Source organism: Monodon monoceros, unplaced genomic scaffold (genome assembly GCF_005190385.1).
Source record: "Monodon monoceros isolate NGI ecotype Baffin Bay Population unplaced genomic scaffold, NGI_Narwhal_1 Super_Scaffold_12, whole genome shotgun sequence".
NCBI classification, from domain to species: Eukaryota; Metazoa; Chordata; class Mammalia; order Artiodactyla; family Monodontidae; genus Monodon; species Monodon monoceros.
In genome coordinates, this window is record NW_021703768.1 from 83231256 (window position 1) to 83256677 (window position 25422).

Here is a 25422-nt window from a genome sequence, read left to right on the forward strand (position 1 = left end):
ATAGATATGTAGAATGAGGCTCCTATTGGACTACAGCAGTCTCTGGAAGAAGATCCCTGATACTGCTATTTTATACTGAAAGCCATATCAGCTGCTGAAAAGAGCTAGTCCCAGTGAGAAGATCATGAAGAAAATCCCAAGATTTCTTTCGTATCTATATAAGGAAATTTGAAGATCTTGATAGCATGGATAAGAATATGTGGGTCTCGAGGCAAAACACTTGGAATATTATCAACATGAAGAGCAGATATCTATTTTCAGTTTTGGTAAAGCTGTGATTTTCTATAGAAACTTAGAAATCTTCAAAGGTGTAGTATTTCCTACCACTCCTCTTGTAAACTTTTGCATAAGTGTAATTGAAAAGCACTCAATTCTAATACATTTGACCCTTATATTTTGAATACGAACATTTAATCAGAATTATTTCAAAGTTGACATAGTTTCACTGAAAAAAATTTTCCAGAGGGAATTCCATTAACACAATTTAGACACAATAATTTTTTGTATATGGTATTTCTCTAATTTTCATTTTGTTAAAATTATTTTTACTGGCATCAGTTCTTTCCCATTTGAAATTAATGTATATTTTATCCATTAATTGGTTTCATCTGTATCAAATTGTACTAATCATAACTTCTGCTATTGTCAGTTTTCCTTCAGAGCCATTATTTCTTTCAAGGCTAATTGTCCTGGGTAATTCGTAACAGATCTAATTTTTGTCAAAAATATTTTATTCTTTCAATTTTTATTCAGCATCAAATGTTATCACACAGTTTGAGTCACTATTTTGTGAATTATTTCATTATTCATTATTAATTATTCCTTAGCGAAATGAAAGGAAATTATAAAGATTTTTATGAAATAGAAACAAATCCCTAAAAGGGATTCCCCAGTAAAAGAAAGATGGGTGGAAGCTATATAGTGGCTGGCACTTTTAGCTCTTGAATATCCCATGGATCAAAACACCAAGGTCAAGCAGTTCTGCTTTATTCTGTGGTGACAACATGAGACTTAAAAAATCATTTACTTGTCAAAATAAAATGGAGGAGAGGAATTAAACAGGAGTGTAAATTAAGATTTTCCATAAGTTAATAAATTGTTGAGGATGGGTAACTAACATATGGGAGTTCATTTTGGTTTTCTATTACATTTAAAGCTTCCCACAGTAATATATTTTAAAGATTTTAAATATTTTAAATATATTTTAAAATATATAAATCATTGAAAACATGTAATAGTTTTTAAAATATATAATACATATAAATAACCATTTTAAATTTAAAAATTTTAAAGAATCATTTTAAACATTTAAGAAGAAAGAATTTTCAAAGGGTATATAATCTTTTTAATATTAATATTCAATTAAAAACTGAAGATATATTGTTAAATAGTAGGCCAGTGAAAATATGACAACGAGGAACTAAAGTTGGTCAGGCATGCTGATATACTGTGATAAAATGATCTGTGTAACAGGAAAAAGAATATTGTTATGTACATACTAATAAATAAAGTACTAATAAAGTACTTTATTGCCTGCTAAGGAAGATGATATAATGCCCATGGGTCAGGAAATATCCTCTTTGTTGCTCTCTTCCCCTCACACAGACTAGACAAAGAGAGGGGAGAGAGAAACGCAGAATTTTTAAAACCTGGGTCCCTACTTCACTCCCAATTCTCACAAGTCCTATGTATTGTGATCACATGAAGCCATAATTTAAGAAAACTTTAAGAAAGGGAAAATAAGAGGGGGAGAGGATTTTATAGAGAGCAGGAGTAAAATATAAACATCATCTATAAGCTGCACTTCTTAATGGAGAGGACGAAGCAGAGAAAAAGATAATTACCTTGTGATTCTTTAATGTTTTAGAATATGTACAACCTGCAAAGCAAGGAGAAAAATATCGAATATCATTTCTTCCACATGTAGCAGAATAAAATGAAGATGAGCATTTACAATGAGAATTGCAAGGAGCTGTCAGGTTTCCCAACTTCCCTGTTCTGTAAAAGAAGAGATTGAATGTAATTATAATACAACTGTATTATCCTTATTAATGTATACACAAAGATATCAATGAGATCAATGAAATATGATTATTTAAATAATTTTAACAGATTTAGGTACAACAGATATACAATAAACTGTACATTTTTAAAGCATACAATCTGCATACACTTGTGAGACCATCACTGCAATCATGTTAACAAACATAATCATCACCCCCAATAGTTCCCTCATGCTCCTTTGTAATTCCTCCACCACCTGGCATCTGCTGATCTACTTTCTGAAACTGTTCATTAGTTGGAATTTCATAGTGCACTAGGTGCACTTTCTTTGTCTGGCTTCTTTCATGCAGCTGGTCTTTACATGGTCTTTGTATGGTCATATGCTTCCATGTCTCTTGGATAAATATTAAGGAGTAGAATGTTTGGATCATATGGTAGGTGTTCATTTAACTTTTTAAGAAACTGTCAAACAGTTTTCCAAAGTGATTGTGCTATTTTGCATTCTCACAAGCAGTGTGTAAGATTTCAATTGCTTCCTATATTCCTTGTCAACACTGGGAATAGTCAGTCTTTTTAATTTTAGACATTCTAACAAGGATACAGTAACTTCATATTGTGGTTTTTAATACGTATTTCCCTAATGACTGATGCTGGACATCTTTCCATGTGCTTATTTTCCATCTGTATCTATTATTTGGTTAAATATCTGTTTAAATCCTTTGCCCGTTTTTGTGGATATTACTAAGCATTCAAGGTTCTTTATATGTTCTAGAAACCAAGTTCGTTAGATATATGATTTTCAAATATCTTCTCACAGTCTATGGCTTGTTTCTGCATTACCTTAATTGGATCTTTCAAAGAGCAGATGCTTTTTATTTTAATGAAGACCAATTTATCAATATATTTCTTTATGTATCACATATTTGGTGCCATAACTAAGAAATCTTTGCTGAACCCAAGTTCACATAAATTTTCCTCATATTCCTGGAATTTTATATTTCACAATTACATCTACAATCCATTTTGAATTATTTACATGGTATAAGATATGGATCAAAGTTTGTTTAAATATAGATATCTAATTGTTCCAGCATCATTTGTTAAAATGACTATGTTCTCTGCTAAATTGCATACACACCCTATCAAAAATTAATTATCTATATATGTGTGTGCTTACTTTTGGACTCTCCATTCTGCTCCACTGACTTATTGGTCTATATTTGCAACAGGACTACTTTCTTGATTATTGTAGCTTTATAATAAGTCTTGAAATCAAATAGCATTAGTCCTCCACATTTGTTCTTTAGAATTGTTTGTGGTTTTTCTAGATCCTTTGCATAACTATATGAATTTAAAAGTCATTTTTCCAATATCTAAAAAAGCAAGCTTGCTGGGATTTTGATTGTGATTACATCAAATACATACATCAATTTGGGGAGGATTAACATTCTAAAGATCCTGAGTTTTGTAACCCACAAATATGGGATATCTCTTCATTTAAAAATGTAGTAATTACTGTCAGCAATGTTTTACAGTAATCAGTGCAAAGGGATTTTACATCTTTATCATATTTATCCTTAAGAATTTCTTTTTCTTGATACTATTGTTAATGGTATTGTTGTTTAATATCAATTTCAACTTGTTTGTAGGTAGTATATAAAATGCCATAGAATCTTATATATTGATCTTTTCTTCTACAGTATTTCTTTTTGATAGTATTCTTAACATTATTTTTTTAAGTTTTTTCCAGAATTTATTGAGATATAATTGACACAGCACTGTATAAGTTTAAGATGTACAGCATAATTATTAGACTTACATACATCATGAAATGATTATCACAATAAGTTTAATGAACATCCATCATCTCATATCAATACAAAATTAAAGAGAAAAAAATTTTTCCTTGTAATGAAACTCTTAGAGTTTACCCTCTTAACAACTTTCATATATGACATACAGCAGTATTAATTATATTTGTCATGTTGTACATCACTTCCCTAGTACTTATTTACTTTATAACTGGTAGTTTGTGCATTTCGACTGCCTTCATTTAATTCCTGATCCCTTAACCCTCTGCCTTTGTTAACCACAAATCTGATCTCTTTTTCTATGAGTTAGTTAGTTGGTTGGTTGGTTGGTTTTAACATCTTTACTGGTGTATAATTGCTTTACAATGGTGTGTTAGTTTCTGCTTTATAACAAAGTCAATCAGCTATACATATACATATAACCCCATATCTCCTCACTTTTGTGTCTCCCTCCCAACCTCCCTATCCCACCCCTCTTGGTGGTCACAAAGCACTGAGATAATCTCCCTGTGCTATGTGCCTGCTTCCCATTAGCTATCTATTTTACATTTGGTAGTGTATATATGTCCATGCCACTCTCTCACTTTATCCCAGTTTACCCTTCTCCCTCCCCATGTCCTCAAGTCCACTCTCTACGTCTGTGTCTTTATTCCTGTCCTGGTTCTTCAGAACGTCCTTTTTTTTTTTTTAGATTCCATATATATGTGTTAGCATACAGTATTTGTTTTTCTCTTTCTGACTTACTTCACTGTGTATGACAGATTCTAGGTCCATCCACGTCACGACAAATAACTCAGTTTCATTTCTTTTTATGTCTGTGTAATAATCCATTGCTTATATGTGCCACATCTTCTTTATCCATTCATCTGTCAATGGACACTTAGGTTGCTTCCAGTCCTGGCTATTGTAAATAGAGCTGCAATGAACACTGCGGTGCATAACTTTTTGAATTATGGATTTCTCAGGGTATATGTCCAGAAGTGGGATTGCTGGTCGTATGGTAGTTCTGTATTTAGTTTTTTAAGGAACCTCCATACTGTTCTCCATAGTGGCTGTACCAATTTACATTCCCACCAACAGCGCAAGAGGGTCCCTCTTCTCCACACCCTCTCCACCATTTATTGTTTGTAGATTTTTTGATGATGCCCATTCTAACTGGTGTGAGGTGATACCTCATTGTAGTTTTGATTTGCATTTCTCTAATGATTAGTGATGTTGAGCATCCTTTCATGTGTTTGTTGGCGATCTGTATGTCTTCTTTGGAGAAATGTCTATTTAGGTCTTTTGCCCATTTTTGGATTGGGTTGTTTGCTTTTTTGATATTGAGCTTCATGAGCTGCTTGTAAATTTTGGAGATTAATCCTTTGTCAGTTGCTTCATTTGCATATATTTTCTCCCATTCTGAGGGTTGTCTTTTTGTCTTGTTTATGATTTCCTTTGTTGTGCAAAAGCTTTTAAGTTTCATTAGGTCCCATTTGTTTTTGTTTTTATTTCCATTTCTCTAGGAAGTGGGTCAAAAAGGATCTTGCTGTGATTTATGTCATAGAGTGTTCTGCCTATGTTTTCCTCTAAGAGTTTTATAGTGTCTGGCCTTACATTTAGGTCTTTAAGCCATTTTGAGTTTATCTTTGTGTATGGTGTTCTAATTTCATTCTTTTACATGTAGCTGTCCAGTTTTCCCAGCACCACTTATTGAAGAGACTGACTTTTCTCCATTGTATATTCTTGCCCCCTTTATCAAAAACAAGGTGAACATATGTGTGTGGGTTTATCTCTGGGCTTTCTATCCTGTTCCATTGATCTATATTTCTGTTTTCATGCCAGTACCATACTGTCTTGATTACTGTAGCTTTGTACTGTATTCTGAGGTCTGGGAGCCTGATTCTTCCATCTCCGTTTTTCTTTCTCAAGGTTGCTTTGGCTAGTCAGGGTCTTTTGTGTTTCCTTACAAATTGTGAAATTTTTTGTTCTAGTTCTGTGAAAAATGCCAGTGGTAGTTTGATAGGGATTGCATTGAATCTGTAGATTGCTTTGGGTAGTATAGATATTTTCACAGTGTTGATTCTTCCAGTCAAGAACTTGGTATATCTCTCCATCTGTTTGTATCATCTTTAATTGGTTTGTTTTTGAAGTATAATTGACCTACAAGACTGTTAGTTCCTGTTACATAGCATAGTGATTTGGTGTTTCTGTACATTTCAAACTTATCACCACAGTAAGTCTAGTTACAATATATCACCACACAAAGATATTACATAGTTATTTTTATACTCCCCACACTGCACATTTCATATCCATGACTCACTTATTTTGCAACTGAAAGTTTGTATCTCTTAAACTCCCTCACCTATTTAATTCCTCCCCGCAACTCCCTCCTTTCCAGCAAGCCCTTGTTTTTTCTCTGTATCTACAGCTCTGTTTCTGTTTTTTATGCTTGTTCACTTGTTTTTTAGATTCCACATATAAGTGAAATCATACAGTATTTGTCTTTCTCTGTCTGACATATTTAAATTAGCATGATACCCTCTAGTTCCAACCTTGTTGCAAATTGCAAGATTTCATTATTATTTATGACTGAGTAATATTCCATTGTGTGTATATTACATCTTTTTTATCCATTCATCTATTGATGGGCACTTGGGTTATATCTTGGCTATTGTAAATAATGCTGCAATAATTACAGGGGTGCATATATCTTTTCTAATTAGTGCTTTTCTTCTCTTCGGGTAAATACCCAGGAGTGGAATTTGTATGTATTCTTTGTATGTTTTGGATATTAACCCCTTATCAGACATATCCTTTGCAAATATCTTCTCCCATTCAGTAGGCCTTTTTGTTTTGTTGATGATTTCCTTTACTGAACAAAACCTGTTTAGTCTGATGTAGTCCCATTTATTTTTGTTTTTGTTTCCTTTGCCTGAGGAGACATCTAAAAATATTATTAAAACTGATGTCAAAGAGTGTACTGCCTATGTTTTCTTCCAGTAGTTTTGTAGTTTCAGGTCTTACATTTGTCGTTAATACATTTTGAATTTATTTTTCTGCACGGTGTGAGAAAGTAGTCCAGCTTGATTCTTTTGCATGTAGCAGCCCAGTTTTCCCAACACCATTTGTTGAAGAAGCTGTCTTTTGCCCCATTGTATATGCCTCCTTTGTTGTAGCTTAATTGCCCATATAAGAGTGGTTTCATTTCCATTGATCTATGTGTCTGTTTTTGTGCCTGTACTATACTGTTTTGATGACTGTAGCTTGGTAGTTTAGTTTGAAATCAGGGGAGCATGATTTCTTCTTTCATAAGATTGTTTGGCTGTTAGGGGTCTTTTCTGTTTCCATACAAATTTTAGCATTAGTTATTCTAGTTCTGTGAAAAATGTCATTGGTATTTTTAGGGATTGCATTGACTCTGAAGGTTGCCTTGGGTAGTATGATCATTTTAACAATATTAATTCTTCCATCCATGAACATGGTCTATCTTTCCATCTGCATGTGTTGTCTTCTATTTCTTTCATCAGCGTCTTATAGTCTTCTGAGTACAAGTCCTTTACCTTCTTACATTTATTTCTAGGTATTTTGTTTTTTGTAATGCATTTGTAAATAGGACTGTTTTCTTAATTACTCTTTCTGATACTATGGTGTTATTGTATTGAAATGCGACAGACTTCTGTGTATTAATTTTGCACCCTGGAACATTACTGAATTCATTGATAAGCTCTAGTAGTTTTTGTATTCTTTCAATCACTCTGTGTCTTTTGATTGGAGTATATAGTGTATTTACATTTAAAGTAATTATTGATAGATATGTACTTTTTGCCATTTTGTTAACTATTTGGGGTTTTTTTAAACATTTTTATTGGAGTATAATTGCTTTACAATGGTGTTTTAGTTTCTGGTTTATAACAAAGTGAATCAGTTATACATATACATATATCCCCATATCTCCTCCCACTTTCACCTCCCTCCCAACCTACCTATCCCAAATTTCTACCTGGTCACAAAGCCTCGAGTTAATCACCCTGTGCTATTCTACTGCTTCCCACTAGCTATCTATTTTACACTTCGTAGTGTATATATATCCATATATACACTACCACTCACTCACTTTGTCCCAGCTCACCCTTCCCCCTACCCATGTCCTCAAGTCAATTCTCTAGGAGTTCTGTGTCTTTATTCCCGTCTTGCCTCTAGGTTCTTAATGACTTTTTTTTTTTTAGAACCCATATATATGTGTTAGCATATGGCATTTGTTTTTCTCTTTCTGACTTACTTCACTCTGTTATGACAGACTCTAGGTCCATCCACATCACTACAAATAACTCAATTTCGTTTCTTTTTATGGCTGAGTAATATGCCATTGTATATATGTGCCACATCTCCTTTATCCATTCACCTGTTGATGGACACTTAGGTTGCTTCCATGTCCTGGCTACTGTAAATAGAGCTGCAGTGAACATTGTGGTACATGACTCTTTTTGAATTATAGTTTTCTCAGCGTATATGCCCAGAAATGGGATTGCTGGGTCGTATGGTAGTTCTATTTTTAGTTTTTTAAGGAACCTCCATACTGTTCTCCATAGTGGCTGCATCAATTTACATTCCCACCAACAGTGCAAGAGGGTTCCCTTTTCTCCACACCCTCTCCACAATTTATTGTTTGTAGATTTTTTGATGATGGCCATTCTGACTGGTGTGAGATGATACTGCATTGTAGTTTTGATCTGCATTTCTCTGATGAATAATGATGTTGAACATTCTTTCATGTGTTTGTTGGCAGTCTGTATATCTTCTTTGGAGAAATGTCTATTTAGGTCTTCTGCCCATTTTTGGATTGGGTTGTTTGTTTTTTTGTTATTGAGCTGCATGAGCTGCTTATAAATTTTGGAGATCTATCCTTTGTCAGTTGCTTCATTTGCAAATATTTTCTCCCATTCTGAGGGTTGTCTTTTGGTTTTGTTTATGGTTTCCTTTGCTGTGCAAAAGTTTGAAATTTCATTAGGTCCCATTTGTTTATTTTTCTTTTCATTTCCATTTCTCTAGGAGGTGGGTCAAAAAGGATCTTGCTGTGATTTATGTCATAGAGTGTTCTGCCTATGTTTTCCTCTAAGAGTTTGATAGTTTCCGGCCTTAAATTTAGGTCTTTAATCCATTTTGATTTTATTTTTGTGTATGGTGTTAGGAAGTGTTCTAATTTCATTCTTTTACATGTAGTATCCAGTTTTCCCAGAACCACTTATTGAAGAGGCTGTCTTTCCTCCATTGTATATTCTCGCCTCCTTCATCTAAGATAAGGTGACCATACGTGTGTGGGTTTAACTCTGGGCTTTCTATCCTATTCCATTGATCTATATTTCTGTTTTTGTGCCAGTACCATACTGTCTTGATTACTGTAGCTTTGTAGTATAGTCTGAAGTCAGGGAGCCTGATTCCTCCAGCTCCTTTTTTCGTTCTCAAGATTGCTTTGGGTATTCAGGGTCTTTTGTGTTTCCATACAAATTGTGAAATGTTTTGTTCTCGTTCTGTGAAAAATGCCAGTGGTAGTCTGATAGGGATTGCATTGAATCTGTAGATTGCTTTGGGTAGTAGAGTCATTTTCACAATGTTGATTCTTCCAATCCAAGAACATGGTATATCTCTCCATCTATTTGTATCATCTTTAATTTCTTTCGTCAGAGTCTTATAATTTTCTGCATACAGGTCTTTTGTCTCCTTAGGTAGGTTTACCCCTAGATATTTTCTTTTTGTTGCAATGGTAAATGGGAGAGTTTTCTTGATTTCACTTTCAAATTTTTCATCATTAGTGTATAGGAAAGCCAGAGATTTCTGTGCATTAATTTTGTACCCTGCAACTTTACCAAATTCATTGATTAGCTCTACTAGTTTTCTGGTAGCATCTTTAGGATTCTCTATGTATAGTATCACATCATCTGCAAACAGTGACAGCTTTACTTCTTCTTTTCTGATTTGGATTCCTTTTATTTCCTTTTCTTCTCCGATTGCTGTGGCTAAAACTTCCAAAACTATGTTGAATAAGAGTGGTGAGAGTGGGCAACCTTGTCTTGTTCCAGATCTTAGTGGAAATGCTTTCAGTTTTTCACCATTGAGGATGATGTTGGCTGTGGGTTTGTCATATATGGCCTTTATTATGTTGAAGAAAGTTCCCTCTATGCCTACTTTCTGGGGTTTTTTTTATCATAAACGGCTGTTGAATTTCGTTGAAAGATTTCTCTGCACCTATTGAGATGATCATATGGGTTTTCTCCTTTAATTTGTTAATATGGTGTATCACGTTGATTGATTTCCGTATATTGAAGAATCCTTGCATTCCTGGAATAAACCCCACTTGATCATGGTGTATGATCCTTTTAATGTGTTGTTGCATTCTGTTTGCTAGTATTTTGTCAAGGATTTTTGCATCTATGTTCATCAGTGATATTGCCCTGTAGTTTTCTTTCTGTGTGACATCCTTGTCTGGTTTTGGTATCAGGGTGATGGTGGCCTCATAGAATGAGTTTGGGAGTGTTCCTCCCTCTGCTATATTTTGGAAGAGTTTGAGAAGGATAGGTGTTAGCTCTTCTCTAAATGTTTGGTAGAATTCGCCTGTGAAGCCATTTGGTGCTGGGCTTTTGTTTGTTGGAAGATTTTTAATCAGCGTTTCAATTTCAGTGCTTGTGATTGGTCTGTTCATATTTTCTGTTTCTTCCTGATTCAGTCTTGCCAGGTTTTGCATTTCTAAGAATTTGTCCATTTCTTCTAGGTTGTCCAATTATTGGCATAGAGTTCCTTGTAGTAATCTCTCATGATCTTTTTTATTTCTGCAGTGTCAGTTGTTACTTCTCCTTTTTCTTTTCTAATTCTATTGAGTCTTCTCCCTTTTTTTGTTGATGAGTCTGGCTAATGGTTTATCAATTTCGTTTATCTTTTCAAAGAACCAGCTTTTAGTTTTATTGATCTTTGCCATCGTTGCCTTCATTTCTTTTTCATTTATTTCTGATCTGATTTTTATGATTTCTTTCCTTCTGCTAAATTTGGGGTATTTTTGTTCTTCTTTTTCTAATTGCTTTAGGTGCAAGGTTAGGTGGTTTATTCGAGATGTTTCCTGTTTCTTAAGGTAGGATTGTATTGCTATAAACTTCCCTCTTAGAGCTGCTTTTGCTTCATCCCTTGGGTTTTCAGTCATCGTCTTTTCATTGTCATTTGTTTCAAGGTATTTTTTGATTTCCTCTTTGATTTCTTCAGTGATCTCTTGGTTATTAATAGTGTATTGTTTAGCCTCCAGGTGTCTGTATTTTTTTACAGATTTTTTCCTGTAATTTATAGTCTCATAGCGTTGTGGTCAGAAAAGATACTTGATACGATTTCAATTTTCTTAAATTTACCAAGGCTTGATTTGTGACCCAAGTACTGATCTCTCCTGGAGAATGTTCCATGAGCACTTGAGAAGAAAGTGTATTCTGTTGTTTTTGGATAGAATGTCCTATAAATATCACTTCAGTCCATTTTGTTTAATGTATCATTTAAAGCTTGTGTTTCCTTATTCATTTTCATTTTGGATGATCTGTCCATTGGTGAAAGTGGGGTGTTAAAGTACCCTACTATGATTGTGTTACTGTTGATTTCTCCTTTCATGGCTGTTGGAATCTGCCTATGTATTGAGGTGCTCCTATGTTGGGTGCATAAATGTTTACAGTTGCTCTATCTTCTTCTTGGATTGATCCCTTGATCATTATGTAGTGTCCTTCTTTGTCTCTTGTAATAGTCTTTGTTTTAAACTCCATTTTGTGTGATATGAGAATTGCTACTCCAGCTTTCTTTTGATTTCCATTTGTATGGAATATCTTTTTTTCATCCCCTCACTTTCAGTCTGTATGTGTCCCTAGGTCTGAAGTGAGTCTCTTGTAGACAGCATATATACGGGTCTTGTTTTTGTATCCATTCAGCCAGTCTATGTCTTTTGCTTGGAGCATTTCATCCATTTACATTTAAGGTAATTATCGAAATGTATGTTCCTATTACCATTTTCTTAATTGTTTTGGGTTTGTTATTGTAGGTCTTTTCCTTCTCTTGTGTTTCCTACCTAGAGTAGTTCCTTTACATGTGTTGTAAAGCTGGTGTGGTTGTGCTGAATTCCCTTAGTCTTGTTTGTCTGTAAAGGTTTTAACTTCTCCATTGAATCTTAATGAGATCCCTGCTGGGTAATGTTGGTTGTAGATTTTTCTCCTTCACCATTTTAAATATGTCCTGCCACTCCCTTCTGGCTTGCAGAGTTTCTGCTGAAAGATCAGTTGTTAACCTTACGGGGATTCCCTTGTATGTTATTCGTTGTTTTTCCCTTGCTGCTTTTAATATTTTCTCTTTGTATTTAACTTCTGATAGTTTGATTAATATGTGTCTTGGTGTGTTTCTCCTTGGATTCATCCTGTATGGGACTCTCAGTGATTCCTGAACTTAACTATTTCCTTTCCCATATTAGGGAAGCTTTCAACTATAATCTCTTCAAATATTTTCACAGTCCCTTTCTTTTTCTCTTCTTCTGGAACCCCTATAATTCGAATGTTGGTGCATTTAATATTGTCCCCGAAGTTTCTGAGACTGTCCTCAACTCTTTTCATTCTTTTTTCTTTATTCTGCTGTGCATCAGTTATTTCCACTATTTTATCTTCCATGTCACTTATCCGTTCTTTTGCCTCAGTTATTCTGCTGTTGATTCCTTCTAGAGAATTTTTAATATCATTTATTGTGTTGTTCATGATTGTTTGCTCTTTAGTTCTTCTAAGTCCTTGTTAAACGTTTCTTGTATTTTCTCTATTCTATTTCCAGAATTGTGAATCATCTTTACTATCATTATTCTGAATCCTTTTTCAGATACACTGCCTATTTCCTCTTCATTTGTTAGGTCTCGTGCTTTTACCTTGCTCCTTCATCGGCTGTATATTTCTTTGTCTTCTCATTTTGCTTAACTTACTGTGTTTGGGGTCTCCTTTTCGCAGGCCGCAGGTTCATAATTCCCATTGTTTTTCGTGTCTTTCCCGAGTGGCTAAGGTTGGTTCAGTGGGTTGTGTAGGCTTCCTCGTTGACGGGACTAGTGTCTGTGTTCTGGTGGATGAGGCTGGATCTTGTCTTTCTTGTGGGTAGGTCCATGTTTGGTGGTGTGTTTTGGGGTATCTGTGACCTTATTATGATTTCAGGCAGCCTCTGTGCTAATGGATGGGGTTGTGTTCCTCTCTTGCTAGTTGTTTGACATAGGGTGTCCAGCAGTGAAGCTTGCTGGTCATTGAGTAGAGCTGGGCCTTGCCGTTGAGATGGAGATATCTCGGAGATTTTCGCCGTTTGATATTATGTGGAGCTGGGAGGTCTCTGGTCTACCAATGTTTGAACTTGGGTCTCCCACCTCAGAGGCAAAGCCCTGACACCTGGCTGGAGCACCAAGAGTGTGTCATCCACACAGCTCAGAATAAAAAGGAGAAGAAAAAGAAAGAAAGGAAGAAGATAAAATAAAATTTAAAAGTTATTAAAATAGAAAACAAAAAATAATTTAAAAAATTTTTTTAAGTAAAGTTAAAAAAAGGAAAGAAAGAACATCCAAACCAAAACACAAATCCACCAGTGATAACAAGCACTGAAAGCTATACTAAAAAAATAAAAGGACAGACAGAACCCTAGGACAAATGGTAAAAGCAAAGCTATACAGGCAAAATCTCACACTGAAGCATATGCATACACCCTCATGAAAAGAGAACAAGGGAAAAAAATCTATCTATCTATCTATCTATCTATCTATCTATATATATCATTGCTCCCAAAGTCCGCCTCCTCAATTTGGGATGATTCGTTGTCTATTCAGGTATTCCACAGATGCAGGATAAATCAAGTTGACTGTGGAGATTTTATCCGCTGCTCCCGAGGCTGCTGGGAGAGATTTCCCTTTCTCTTCTTTGTTCGCATATCTCCTGGGATTCAGCTTTGGGTTTGGCCCTGCCTCTGCGTGTAGGTCGCCTGAAGGCATCTGTTCTTTGCTCAGACAGGACGGAGTTAAAGGAGCAGCTGATTAGGGGACTCTGGCTCACTCAGGCTGGGGTGAGGGATGGGTAGGGAATGTAGGGCGAGCCTGTGGTGGCAGAGGTCAGCATGACCTTGCACCAGCCTGAGGTGCGCTGTCTGTTCACCCAGGGAAGTTGTCCCTGGATCACAGGACCCTGGCAGTGGCAGGCTGCACAAACTCCCAGGATGGGAGGTGTGGATAGTGACCTGTGCTTGCACACAGGCTTCTTGGTGGCTGCAGCAGTAGCCTTAGTATCTCATGCCCGTCTCTGGGGTCCGTGCTGATAGCCACAGCTCACGCCCATCTCTGGAGCTCCTTTTAGCAGCACTCTTAATATCCTCTCCTCACACACCAGGAAACAAAGAGGCAAGGAAAAGTCTCTTGCCTCTTCGCCAGTTCCAGACCTTTTCCCGGACTCCCTCCTGGCTAGCTGGGGTGCACTAGCCCCCTTCAGGCCGTGTTCATGCAGCCAACCCCAGTCCTCTCCCTGCGATCCAACTGAAGCCCAAGCCTCAGCTCCCAATCCCGGCCTGCACCAGCGGGTGAGCAGACAAACCTCTCAGGCTGGTGAATGCTGGTTGGCACTGATCCTCTGTGCTGGAGTCTCTGCTTTGCCCTCCGCACCCGTTGCGGCTCTCTCCTCTGCGGCTCCGAAGCTTCCTCCCTCCACCAACCGCAGTCTCCGCCCGCGAAGGGGCTTCCTAGTGTGTGGAAACCTTTCCTCCTTCACAGCTCCCTTCCACTGGTGCAGGTCCCGTCCGTATTCTTTTGTCTGTTTTTTCTTTTTTTTTTTGCCATACCCAGGTACATGGGGAGTTTCTTGCCTTTTGGGAGGTCTGAGGTCTTCTCCCAGCATTCAGTAGGTGTTCTGTAGGAGCTGTTCCACATGTAGATGTATTTCTGATGTTTTTGTGGGGAGGAAGGTGATCTCCACGTCTTCTTCTGCCATCTTGAAGCTCCTCCCTGGGGGTTGTTTTTATAGGTTTTTTCTTTTTCCTTTCTCTTCCTTTGTTCTCTTCCCTTATGATTTGATGACTATCATTTGATGGCTATCTTTAACGTTATGTCTCAATTCCTTTTTTTCTCAGTGTGTAATAGATTTTACCGTGATGTAGGTACACACACACACAATCATTTTAAGTTAGTTATCTAAGTTCAAATACATTTTAACAATCCTGCATTTTTGCTCCACCCACGTCTCCTGTTTTTGACCTAGTTTACATCTTTTTGTGTATCCGTTAACTACTTATTGTAGATAGATATAATTTTACTACTTCTGTCTTTTAGTCTTCATACTAACTTTATATGCGGTTGATTTACTGTCTTGCCTTCATATTGCTGCTACCAATGAGCTTTTTCCTTCTATAATTTTCATGTTTGTAGTAATGACCTTTTCTTTTCCAGTCAGAGAATTCCTTTTAATATTTCTTGTAAAGCTGGTTTGGTTGTGCTGAAGAATTTTAGCTTTTGCTTTTTTTTTTTTTTTTTGCGGTATGCGGGCCTCTCACTGTTGTGGCTTCTCCCGTTGCAGAGCACAGGCTCTGGACGTGCAGGTTCAGCGGCCATGGCTCATGGGCCCAGCCACTCCGCAGCATGTGGGATCTTTCCCAGACTGGGGCACGAACCCGTGTCCCCTGCATTGGCAGGCGGACTCTCAACCACTGCGCCACCAGGGAAGCCCTTATCTAACTTTTTATCTCTCCATCAAATCTGAATAAAAGGCTTGCTTGGTAGAGTATTCTTGTTTATAAGTTTTTTCCCTTTCATCACTTTAAATACATTATGACACTCCCTTCTGGACTACGGAGTTTCTGCTGAAAAGTCAGTTGATAGCCTTATGGGAATTAACAATATTATTTTTAATATTGATTTCTGCATTTGTAGTTAGCATATAGAAATACCATAGATTATTGTAGCTTGATTTGATCTTACAAACTTGCTAAGCTCATTTTATTAGTTATAGTGTTTTTTGGATTTTCTATATAGACAATGGTGTTTACTTCAAATAAACACAGTTTTGCTTCTACTTTTGCTATTGTAATGTCTTTTGTTTATTTTTCTTACATTATTGTATGGCTAGAGCCTTTACAACAATGTTAATATAGAAATACTAAAAACAGATATCCTTGTATTCCTGGTTAGTCAATGTTTCATTGTCTTAGTCTGCTCAAGCCACTATAATAAAATATCATAGATTGTGTGGCTTAAACAACAGACGTTTATCTCTCACTGTTCTGGAAGCTATGTCCAGGTCAAGGTGCAGGCAGCTTTGGTGTCTGGTGTGGGCTGTCTTCCTGGATTGCAGAACATCACCTTCCTCATTGTTATCCTCACACAGTCGATAGAGGGAAAGCTTTGGCCTCTTCCTCTTCTTAGAAGGACATTAATCCCATCATGGGGTGTCCACCCTCATGATCTTACCTAACCCTAATTATCTCTTAAAGGTTCCATCTCATAATACTATCATATTGGGGATTAGGGCTTCAACATATGAATCTGGAAGGAGGGGGAAACACAAACATTCAGTCTATAATCATCACTAAGTATGATGTTAGCTGTACATTTTCATAGAATCCCTTCCATTATTAGTTTTGTACTTGATCAGGAATAGATGTTGCACTTTATCAAGCATTTTTGACATCTATTGAGATTATAAATTTTTTTCATTTTTAGTTTATTTATATGGTAGGATTATGTATCAATCGATTTTCAACTATTAAACTATCCTTGCATCTCTATATGAATCTTGTTTGATCATAATTTAGTTTCCTTTTAATATACTATTTGATTCCATTTATTAAAGTTCTGTTAAGAATTTTTGCATCTATACTCATGAGTGATATAGGTCTATAGTTTTCCTTTCTTACAATGTCTTGGTCTGGTTTTGAGATCAGGATAATGCAGGTCTCATAGAATGAGTTAGGGAGTATCCATTCCTTTTCAATTTTCTAGAAGAATTTGTGTAAGAACAGATATTTTTTAAATGTTTGGTAGAATTCCCCAATGAAAACATTTGGGCCTGGAGTTTTCTTTGTGGGAAAGTGTTTAACTACAAATTTGATTTATTTGCTAGATACAAAAATTAGCTATTTCTTCTTAAGTGAGTTTTTTGTCTTTCAAAGGTTTTACCCATTTCATGGTAGTTGTTAAATTTATGGGCATAAAGTTGTTCATAATATTAACCTATTACCTTTTTATATGAGTAGAACCTATACTAACAACAGATCTCTAACTTCTGATTTTGGTAATTTTCTCTCTGTAGTGGTTTAGCAATTTCATCAATTTTCTCAAAATAACACCTGCGATTTTACTGATTTTCTCCATTGTTTTTCTCATTTCTACTCCACTGATTTCTGTTCTGATCTCAATTGCATGCTTTGTTCTACTTAACTTACAATCAGTCTGCTTTGATGTTTATAGTTTTTTAAGGTAGAAACAAATGTCACTGGTTTGAGACATTTTTCTTTTCTAATACAGACTTTTAATGCTATACATTTTGCCCTACATACTGCTTTAACAGCCTTCCACAAATTTTTTAATGTGTGTTTACATTTTCATTCACTTCAAAATATTTTACAATTTCCCTTTAGGAGAAATTATTTGACCCAAAGTTTATGTAGAAGGTTTTTTCAGTTTCCAGATATCTGGGGCTTTTTCAGAAATCTTTTTTTATTATTTCTAATTTAATTCCATCATGGTCAAAAATTTTACTTCCATTTTATTATTTGATCTTTTAAATTTACTGAGTTTTGTTTCATAGAATATGGTCTATTTTGGTAAGTATTTTATGCATTCTTTTTCTTGTTTGTCTTTTTGCCATACACGGGCCTCTCACTTTTGTGGCCTCTCCTGTTGCGGAGCACAGGCTCTGGACGCGCAGGCTCAGCGGCCACGGCTCACGGGCCCAGCCACTCCGCGGCATGTGGGATATTCCCGGACTGGGGCATGAACCCGTGTCCCCTGCATTGGCAGGCGGACTCTCAACCACTGCGCCACCAGGGAAGCCCCTATTTTAGGCACTCTTGAAAAGAAAGCATATTTTGCTTTGTTACATTGAAATGTTCTACAAATGTCAATTAGGTCAAGTTGGTTGACAGTGTTATTCAAATCTTTTTTATCTTCACTGTCTGTTTTTTTTTTTCCCTACTTCTACTAAGAGAGGAATACTGAAATAGCTGACTACACTTGTGAATTTCTACATTTCTCCTTGCAGTGTATAAGTTTTTGCTCCACATATTTTAAAGCTCTTTCATTAGGTGCAGAATCATTTAGGATTGTTATTAATTTTTGATGAATTGGCCAATTTATAGTACATAATGACATTATTTTTTCCTGCTAATATTGTTTGCTCTCAAATCTACTTGGTCACTGATATGAGCTTTCTTTTGACTACTGTTAACATGTTATATCTTTTCCCATCCTTTTATACATAGTCTACTTGTGTCTGTATTTGAAGTGCATTTCTTTCATGCAGCATATAGTCTTGCTTTTTTGAAATTAAACTGAAGATTATCTGCCTTTTAACTGAGATACTACAACCATTTGCATTTAATGTGATTACTAATGTGGTCAGGTTTGAATATATCCTCTTTCTATTTGTTTTCTATTTATTCTATCTCTTCTTTGTTCTCTTTTTCTACTTTTCTGCCTACTTTGAGATCAAACAGTTTTGGAAAATTCTATTTTAACTCCTGTGTTGGCTTATTAGCTGTGACTCATGTTTTTTAGTGGTTGCTTCAGGGTTTACACTATACATTTTGACTTAATACAGGCTACCAACATATGACAGCACTTCATGTAAACCCATATTGCATGTTAATCTGTTTTAAACAATTGTTTTTAAAGAGATTTAAATAAGAAAAAATGATCTACCTAGTTACAATTTCCTTTGCTCTTCTTTGCTTTGTGTAGTTTATATTTTCATCTGGTATTCTTTTTAATGTCCTAATTTTTGTCTCTTTAGGCTCAAAGGTCAGTCAAAAATCTGTGCCAGTTTTTTGTCATCTTACTAGATGCGTTTTGCCCAGACACTTTGCCAGAATTGCCAGCTTCTTGCCAATGTCCAGAAATAGTAAATATACTCAGGGTAAAATGCAACTGCAGAAGATTGCCTCTCCTCACAAGGTTTGCCTTTCTCCAGGATTTTGGTCTTTAAATTCCTAGTTGCCTAAACAACTGTCTGATGCCTTTAAACACATTTTTAAAATGTTATTCAGCTTTTCTAGGTGTTCTCAGTGGGAGCATTGGTCTGCCATAAGCCACTTCATTGTAGCTCAAGTGTAAGTCTTGTTTTCTTTACTAATTTTACTTGCTTAGCCCTTTGGTTTCCAATTCCAGTTCTGTTTCTCTTCTTTAACATCAATCTCTGCCCAGTTCTTTGAATTTCTGCATGTTTAACCTAAAGGAGACATTACTCATGCATACTTTCAGATGTCTTCAGTTCCATTCTTTGATAAGAAGGCAGACATACCAATTCAAAAACAAAGGTAAGACTGGCTTTGTACAGACAGTATGGTCTTCTAGTTGCTACTCACTTTAATACAGATTTCTACTTCTGGGTTCTGATTAATTTCAATATGTTTTTTTTTTTCTTTAGAATGAATGCATAAGCAGTCATACTACAAGCTATCATTATGATATTTCTGCCCTTAAAGTGAAAGGTGAAACTATGCCTTATGTTTCTTTTACATGTTCAATAATGCCAAGAATGATATGAGCATATTAGGCTTACTGGATAAATAATTATTAATCGACAAAGAAATATATTGTTGGGATTAGATGTAAAAATCTCATATATATAAAATTATATTTACCCGCCATAATCTTCAGTGATCCCAGCAAATGGTATTGAATCACAGTGTACAAAAATTACAAATGCAAGCAGTACAAGTGTTACAGCAGATGTAACCATTACAAATCTCATAAGGCCTTTACAAGACATTTGTAACTTGGAAATAATGATACCTCCCAGAATCTGGCCAAGAGCACCTCCTGGAATTAAAACAAGTCCTAAAAGAAAGGAGGAAGAGAAAACACAGTTAAAAATAGTCAGCTAAAGATAGTACAGAAATTCATACTTTGAGGTAATCCCCTCTGCTCTAAACATAGAGCAAACATAGATTTAACTAAGAGACTGAGACAAAACTTCAAGGCATGATATTAATAAATACCTGAACAAACCCTGAACCCTAAGAGAAATACAAATTTGTGAGTGGGGCTGAAGCTATAGGCCTAAAGGACCTAGAATAAGAGGCTCCACAAAATGTTTTACAGCAGTTGTGAGAAATACAATAAAAGGCATACCAGAGGAACAACATTTGAAAATTTGTAGCTAAGAATGAGAAATTTCAATAATTAAAGAAATATGGGCTTCCCTGGCGGCGAGAGAGTCCGCCTGCCGATGCAGGGGACACGGGTTCGTGCCCCGGTCTGGGAAGATCCCACATGCCACGGAGTGGCTGGGCCCGTGAGCCATGGCTGCTGGGCCTGCTGCGCATCCGGAGCCTGTGCTCCGCAACGGGAGAGGCCACAACAGTGAGAGGCAAGCGTATCGCAAAAAAAAAAAAAAAAAAAAGAAAAGAAATATTAGTCCTGGGAATAAAAGTACACTCCAATTACTGAGAAAGAGTAAAAATAAATAAATATTAAATCACATAAGGTAAGGAAACTTCATAACATCAAGATTAAAGTGTAAACTGTAAAAGCTGCCAGAGAGCCTGTAACTTGCAAAAGAATTATAATTATAGCTAATTTTTTAAAAAGATAAAATTAATAACCTAGACCAAACACACATACACAATCCTGAGGAGTGGGGTTAGTAAACTGAAAGTGAGTAGTGAAAATTTCCTAAACCAACCGAGGGGGATAAAATGAATAAAAAATGAGTCCATTGAGAGAGGACAGAATAGTGGGGGGAAAAAACAAGCAAAAGAGAAGTGTAATAAAATATACAATTAAAAAGTTAAAAATTACTTAAATATGTCAGAATTTACAATAATGATAAATGGACAAAACAGCTATTAAAAAGATAGAGTATCAAATTTGATATTTTTAAAAAAGGAAAGCTTGAAAATAAAGCAGTGAAAATATATGTACCATGAAAATGTAGATCATGAACATGTATATACCTAATGACAATGCATAAAACAAATTATGTAAACACTGCCTATATTTCAAGAAAATTAAAAATCTATAAACAAAGTGTTCTAACTCAGCTTTCTCAGAGACAGAGACTTAGCTTACAACACTATTAAAGATATGGAAAGTATTAATTGATTTGAACAAGCAGTTATTTCAAAAGAGAAGAGCCTATTTCTACAAACTAAAAATCTCTTTTCAATAATTCATGGCTTAAGTAAAAATACGCTGATGAGAATTAAAAATGCTTAGAACTGAACAATAATACAAATTAAATACATCTAAATGTACGAGATGCTACTAAAAATCTATAACAATACCTCCATTATAACTTGTAAGGAGAACTAAATGAGTTAATATTTAAGTGCTTAGAACAGTGTATAATCACATAGCAAACATTATATGAGTATTTGTTAAAAGGTAGAATTTACAGACAAATTCATTTATTAGAAAGCAAAAAAGTACAAATACTGTAGTGGTAATGTTTATTAAGAAAATTATAGGAATTGAAAGAGAATCAGAGGGTGAGCAACAAGGCTGCAGTTAAGAAGTCAAGAAGAAGTAAACCACATTTTACCTCATAATCTCAGAAATTAAGGGCAGTAGGTATGACTGAAAGCAAGAGTGAGGTAGACTTAAAAAACAAGAGGATTGGATGGCCGTCTATATAAAATGTTTGATCCCCAATTCCTATCCCTACCCACAATGCCAGAGAACCCTAGGTTTATTCAGTTTGAACCCAACAACTATAGAGTTAAGAAAACCAATTACATCTGTGAGCAGAAAACTGAGAACACAACTCAGCTGAGAAAGTATTGGCTATCAGGCTTATTGCCTTAGGCAATAAGAAAATACTGGACACTGGGAGTTCAAAAATTAAATATCTGGGTCCTTGAAAGACGACCCTAAAAGGACATAAAACAGTTGAAAATTCAACTGCAAAGCACAGAACTTCCAATAAGCTTCTTATGTAAATACTTTATTGGTGTACAGAAAAATATACAAATCAATATTACACATCTGATGAATTTTCAAAGTGAACATAACTACGTAACCACACCCAAGTAAAAAAATCAAACATTACCAGAAGGCCAGAGGCTCTTTCGTGCACCTATAGGATTTTATAAAATATGAATCATAAAGTATGCATACATTATGGCTTCTTTTATTGGACATGATGTTTGAAAAATCCACCCATGTTTTTGTATATAACAATAGTTCATGCCTTCTCATTGCTGAATAGCATTCTAGTATATGCATACAACTTATTTATTCACTGTGATGTTGCAAATTGTGCTGCTACTTTAAAAATTCATGTATATGTCCTTTGGTAAATGTTTGCATTCTGTTGGGTATATTCTTAAGAGAAGAACTTATGTTGCGTATATAACTAGGAGTTGAATTCTTGGGTCAGGGAATATGTATAGGTTCAGATTTTTATGATACTGCAAAACAGATTTATAAAATGATAAACCAATTTACATTCTCACCAGTAGTGGATAAAATGTCAATTGCTCCACATCCATGCCAACATATATCTTTCTTTTTCATTTTAGCAATTCTGGTGAATGGGTAATAGTATTGCATTGTGATTTTAATATGCATTTCCCTGAAAAACCACTGAAGGTGAGCACATTTTCACATGAATATTGGCCAACTGATATCATCTTTTATATAATGTCTGTTCAAGTCTTTTGTCCATCTTTACTGGATTATCTGCCATTTTATTATTGTCAGATTTTTTACATATTCTGGACACAAACACTTTGTAGAATATTTCTATTGAAAAGGTTGTTTTGCATGCATTTTCACTCTTCATGCTGATATTTGATGAACAGAAGTTCTTAATTTTAATGTAACAGCACTTTTTTTTTTCTTTATGGCTATGTAATTTGTGTCCTGTTTAATAAATCTTTGTCTTCTCCAAGCCATGAAGATATTTTCCTATGCCTTATTCTAAAAAGTTTTATTGTTTTACCATATACATTGAGATCTGCAATCCATCTAGAATTGGTATCTATGTATGTAGTGAGGTAGAGGTCAAGATTTGTCTTTATTTAAATGTACTATAACTACTACTCTATTTATTGGGCAACAATTCTCCACTACCCTCTGATGCTGTATATCCTACAAGTAGAAGTACTGACTGCTTTTTGTTTCATATTTTCTAGGATATTTCTATAGTGAACATGCTTGGATAAACAAGATAGATCCCCTTTTAGAGCACTTTTGTTGTGGCTTCACTATACTAATGCTGTGGCTCCAATTTCAAAATATAAAATAGGTAATTATTTTTTACCTATTTTAGGCTTGTACTGTATATGCTCTAAATTCCAAAAGTGATACTGGAACACATAAATTGTTACCCTTGCTCCTCAAGTATGGTCCAACAGGAACAACATAGAATCTCAGGAGGAAAAAGTAAAGTCCCAACTCTCATTATGGACTCACGTGAAGCAGAAGTAGTAAGAATTGCAGTATCTCAATTCAACAGACCTTATGTTCAGTGAAAAAAATTACCAGGGGCTTGAGGTTTACAGTGGATTAACCACCAATTGAATTCCATTGTTCCTATAGCCCTGGACGTTCCATACACTGTGATGTAACTAAATTTTTGGCACAGACCGATGGCACTGGATACACTGTCCTGGACATTGCCGAAGCCTTCTTTTGCATCCCTCTAGCACCCAAACAAAAAGACTAATTCTCATTCATGCTACCAGGCCACAAATATACATTTGCAGTATTCCCTCAGGAGTACCTAAATTCCTCTTCCATTTACTACAAGGGGGCAGGTCAGGATTTATTGTGACTACCACTACAGTATGATGCCCAAAGCTTTCAGTGATAGACGTTATTCAGTTGGCTGTAGGGTCAGAAGCCTGACTCAATGGCTCTGACTCTGGTATTAGCACACCATCACCAGCAACGGTGACTGATCAAGCCTAACAAAATCCGGAAGTCTGCTCTTCGAGTTTTGGGGGGATTCTGCAGACAAAACCACAATGCTCTATCACTCTGGAGGTTAAGGAAAAATTGTCTCCCTTCCCCCAACCAAAAGCCAGCCTAGCATCACTTTGGATTCTTGAGTATTAGAGACAGTAGCCGATTCACTTGGGCATTCTCTTTGGTCTTGTATAACAGCTAACCCACAGGCCTACACTGGATGCTAATCCGCAAGCTGTGGTATGCTCCCTACTTTGAGGTACCACAAACCTAATAACCTATTTGAGCTACAAGCCTCCATGACTGATGATTTTGTTTGCTGGAGCCTACACAGAAGGGAGGAAGTCCCCACTCAGAAGCATCGTTGGTTGTATAGGACTCACCGACTCCCTGAAACAGGTACATTTAAAAGCAACTCTTAGCTTACTACTGACCCCTTGTCACAACCAAAGCTCTGACCCACAGAGACTTTGTGATTCTGTGGACTGATATTCTCATTTTGAGATGAACCAAAACAGACTCACCACTAACCATTTGACAAGCCTTACTTGTCAACTGGAATTGGTGTGTTCAAGCCATGGGGGTGGGTCACAAGAGATCTTCACATGATTAAAGAAACACCACCAGTATCACAGAGCCCTCAGAAGACAGTGGAAATCTCTTTTAAATGTACTTACTTTTGGTTACTCAGGGAAGATTTCCAGAGGGACTACTGATACATTATTTATATGTACCCTGAGGGCAGTTATCTTTGTTACTCTAAGAGTAATCCAACTAGAAAAGGTGGTACAAAATTTGTCCCTAATTTTAGTTGAAATAATCAATGACACCTCATCCCTGGAAAGCACTCTGGTCAGCCTCAGTCACTGATCAGCATTGTTATGGATGACAGAATTGCCCAAAACTTCATCCTTGCAGGCCAGGGTAGAATATATGCAATTGCTAATGCATTCTGCTATGCCTGGATTAATACCTCAGGCTAAGTGGAAACGTCAATATGGAAACTTTAGGAGAAAGCCACCTTGCTTTCTAAGGTAGACCCTGAGGGCCAAGAAATTTATTCAGCTGGCTTGGTCCAGGAATTTGCCAGCATGACTGAGACCAATACTGCAAGTGGCCTTATCCTGTTCTTTGGAGTCCTGTTGATATGAGCCTTAATTAAATACTCTGTGAAACAAATTGAATGGGTTTAGTCCCCATCTCTATTAATTAATCAGAGTGTCAAACAATGTGGTATACCTGCGGAAAAATCTGTCATGGCCCCTGAAACTGTGTCATGTTTGGCTTTTGGACTATGTGCAGTCTGACAGTGGTGTGCCCTTTATCACAAAATCTACTCAATAATAGGCTGCTAGTCAATGTTTTTGCACACCTTAACATTTTTTTTTTATTTGGCCCACATGTTTTATGTTCCTTCTTTTTTTCCTTTCTTATTTTTTAAAATTATTAGTAAAAATTTTCAAATAAATATACTCATTTACTATTCTT

At 35.9% G+C, this 25422-nt stretch overlaps 1 protein-coding gene across 1 annotated transcript in view; it reads right to left on the reverse strand.

Moving 5' to 3' along the window:
* The window catches only part of SLCO6A1 (solute carrier organic anion transporter family member 6A1), a 127410-nt gene that overhangs the window by 56641 nt on the left and 45347 nt on the right, over nt 1-25422 (reverse strand). The window contains exons 8-9 of the mRNA XM_029216806.1: nt 19665-19860; nt 1845-1998 (exon numbers count right to left, since the gene is read on the reverse strand). Of these exons, the coding sequence (XP_029072639.1) occupies nt 1845-1998; nt 19665-19860 (350 nt within the window). The remainder of the gene's footprint in view (nt 1-1844; nt 1999-19664; nt 19861-25422) is intronic.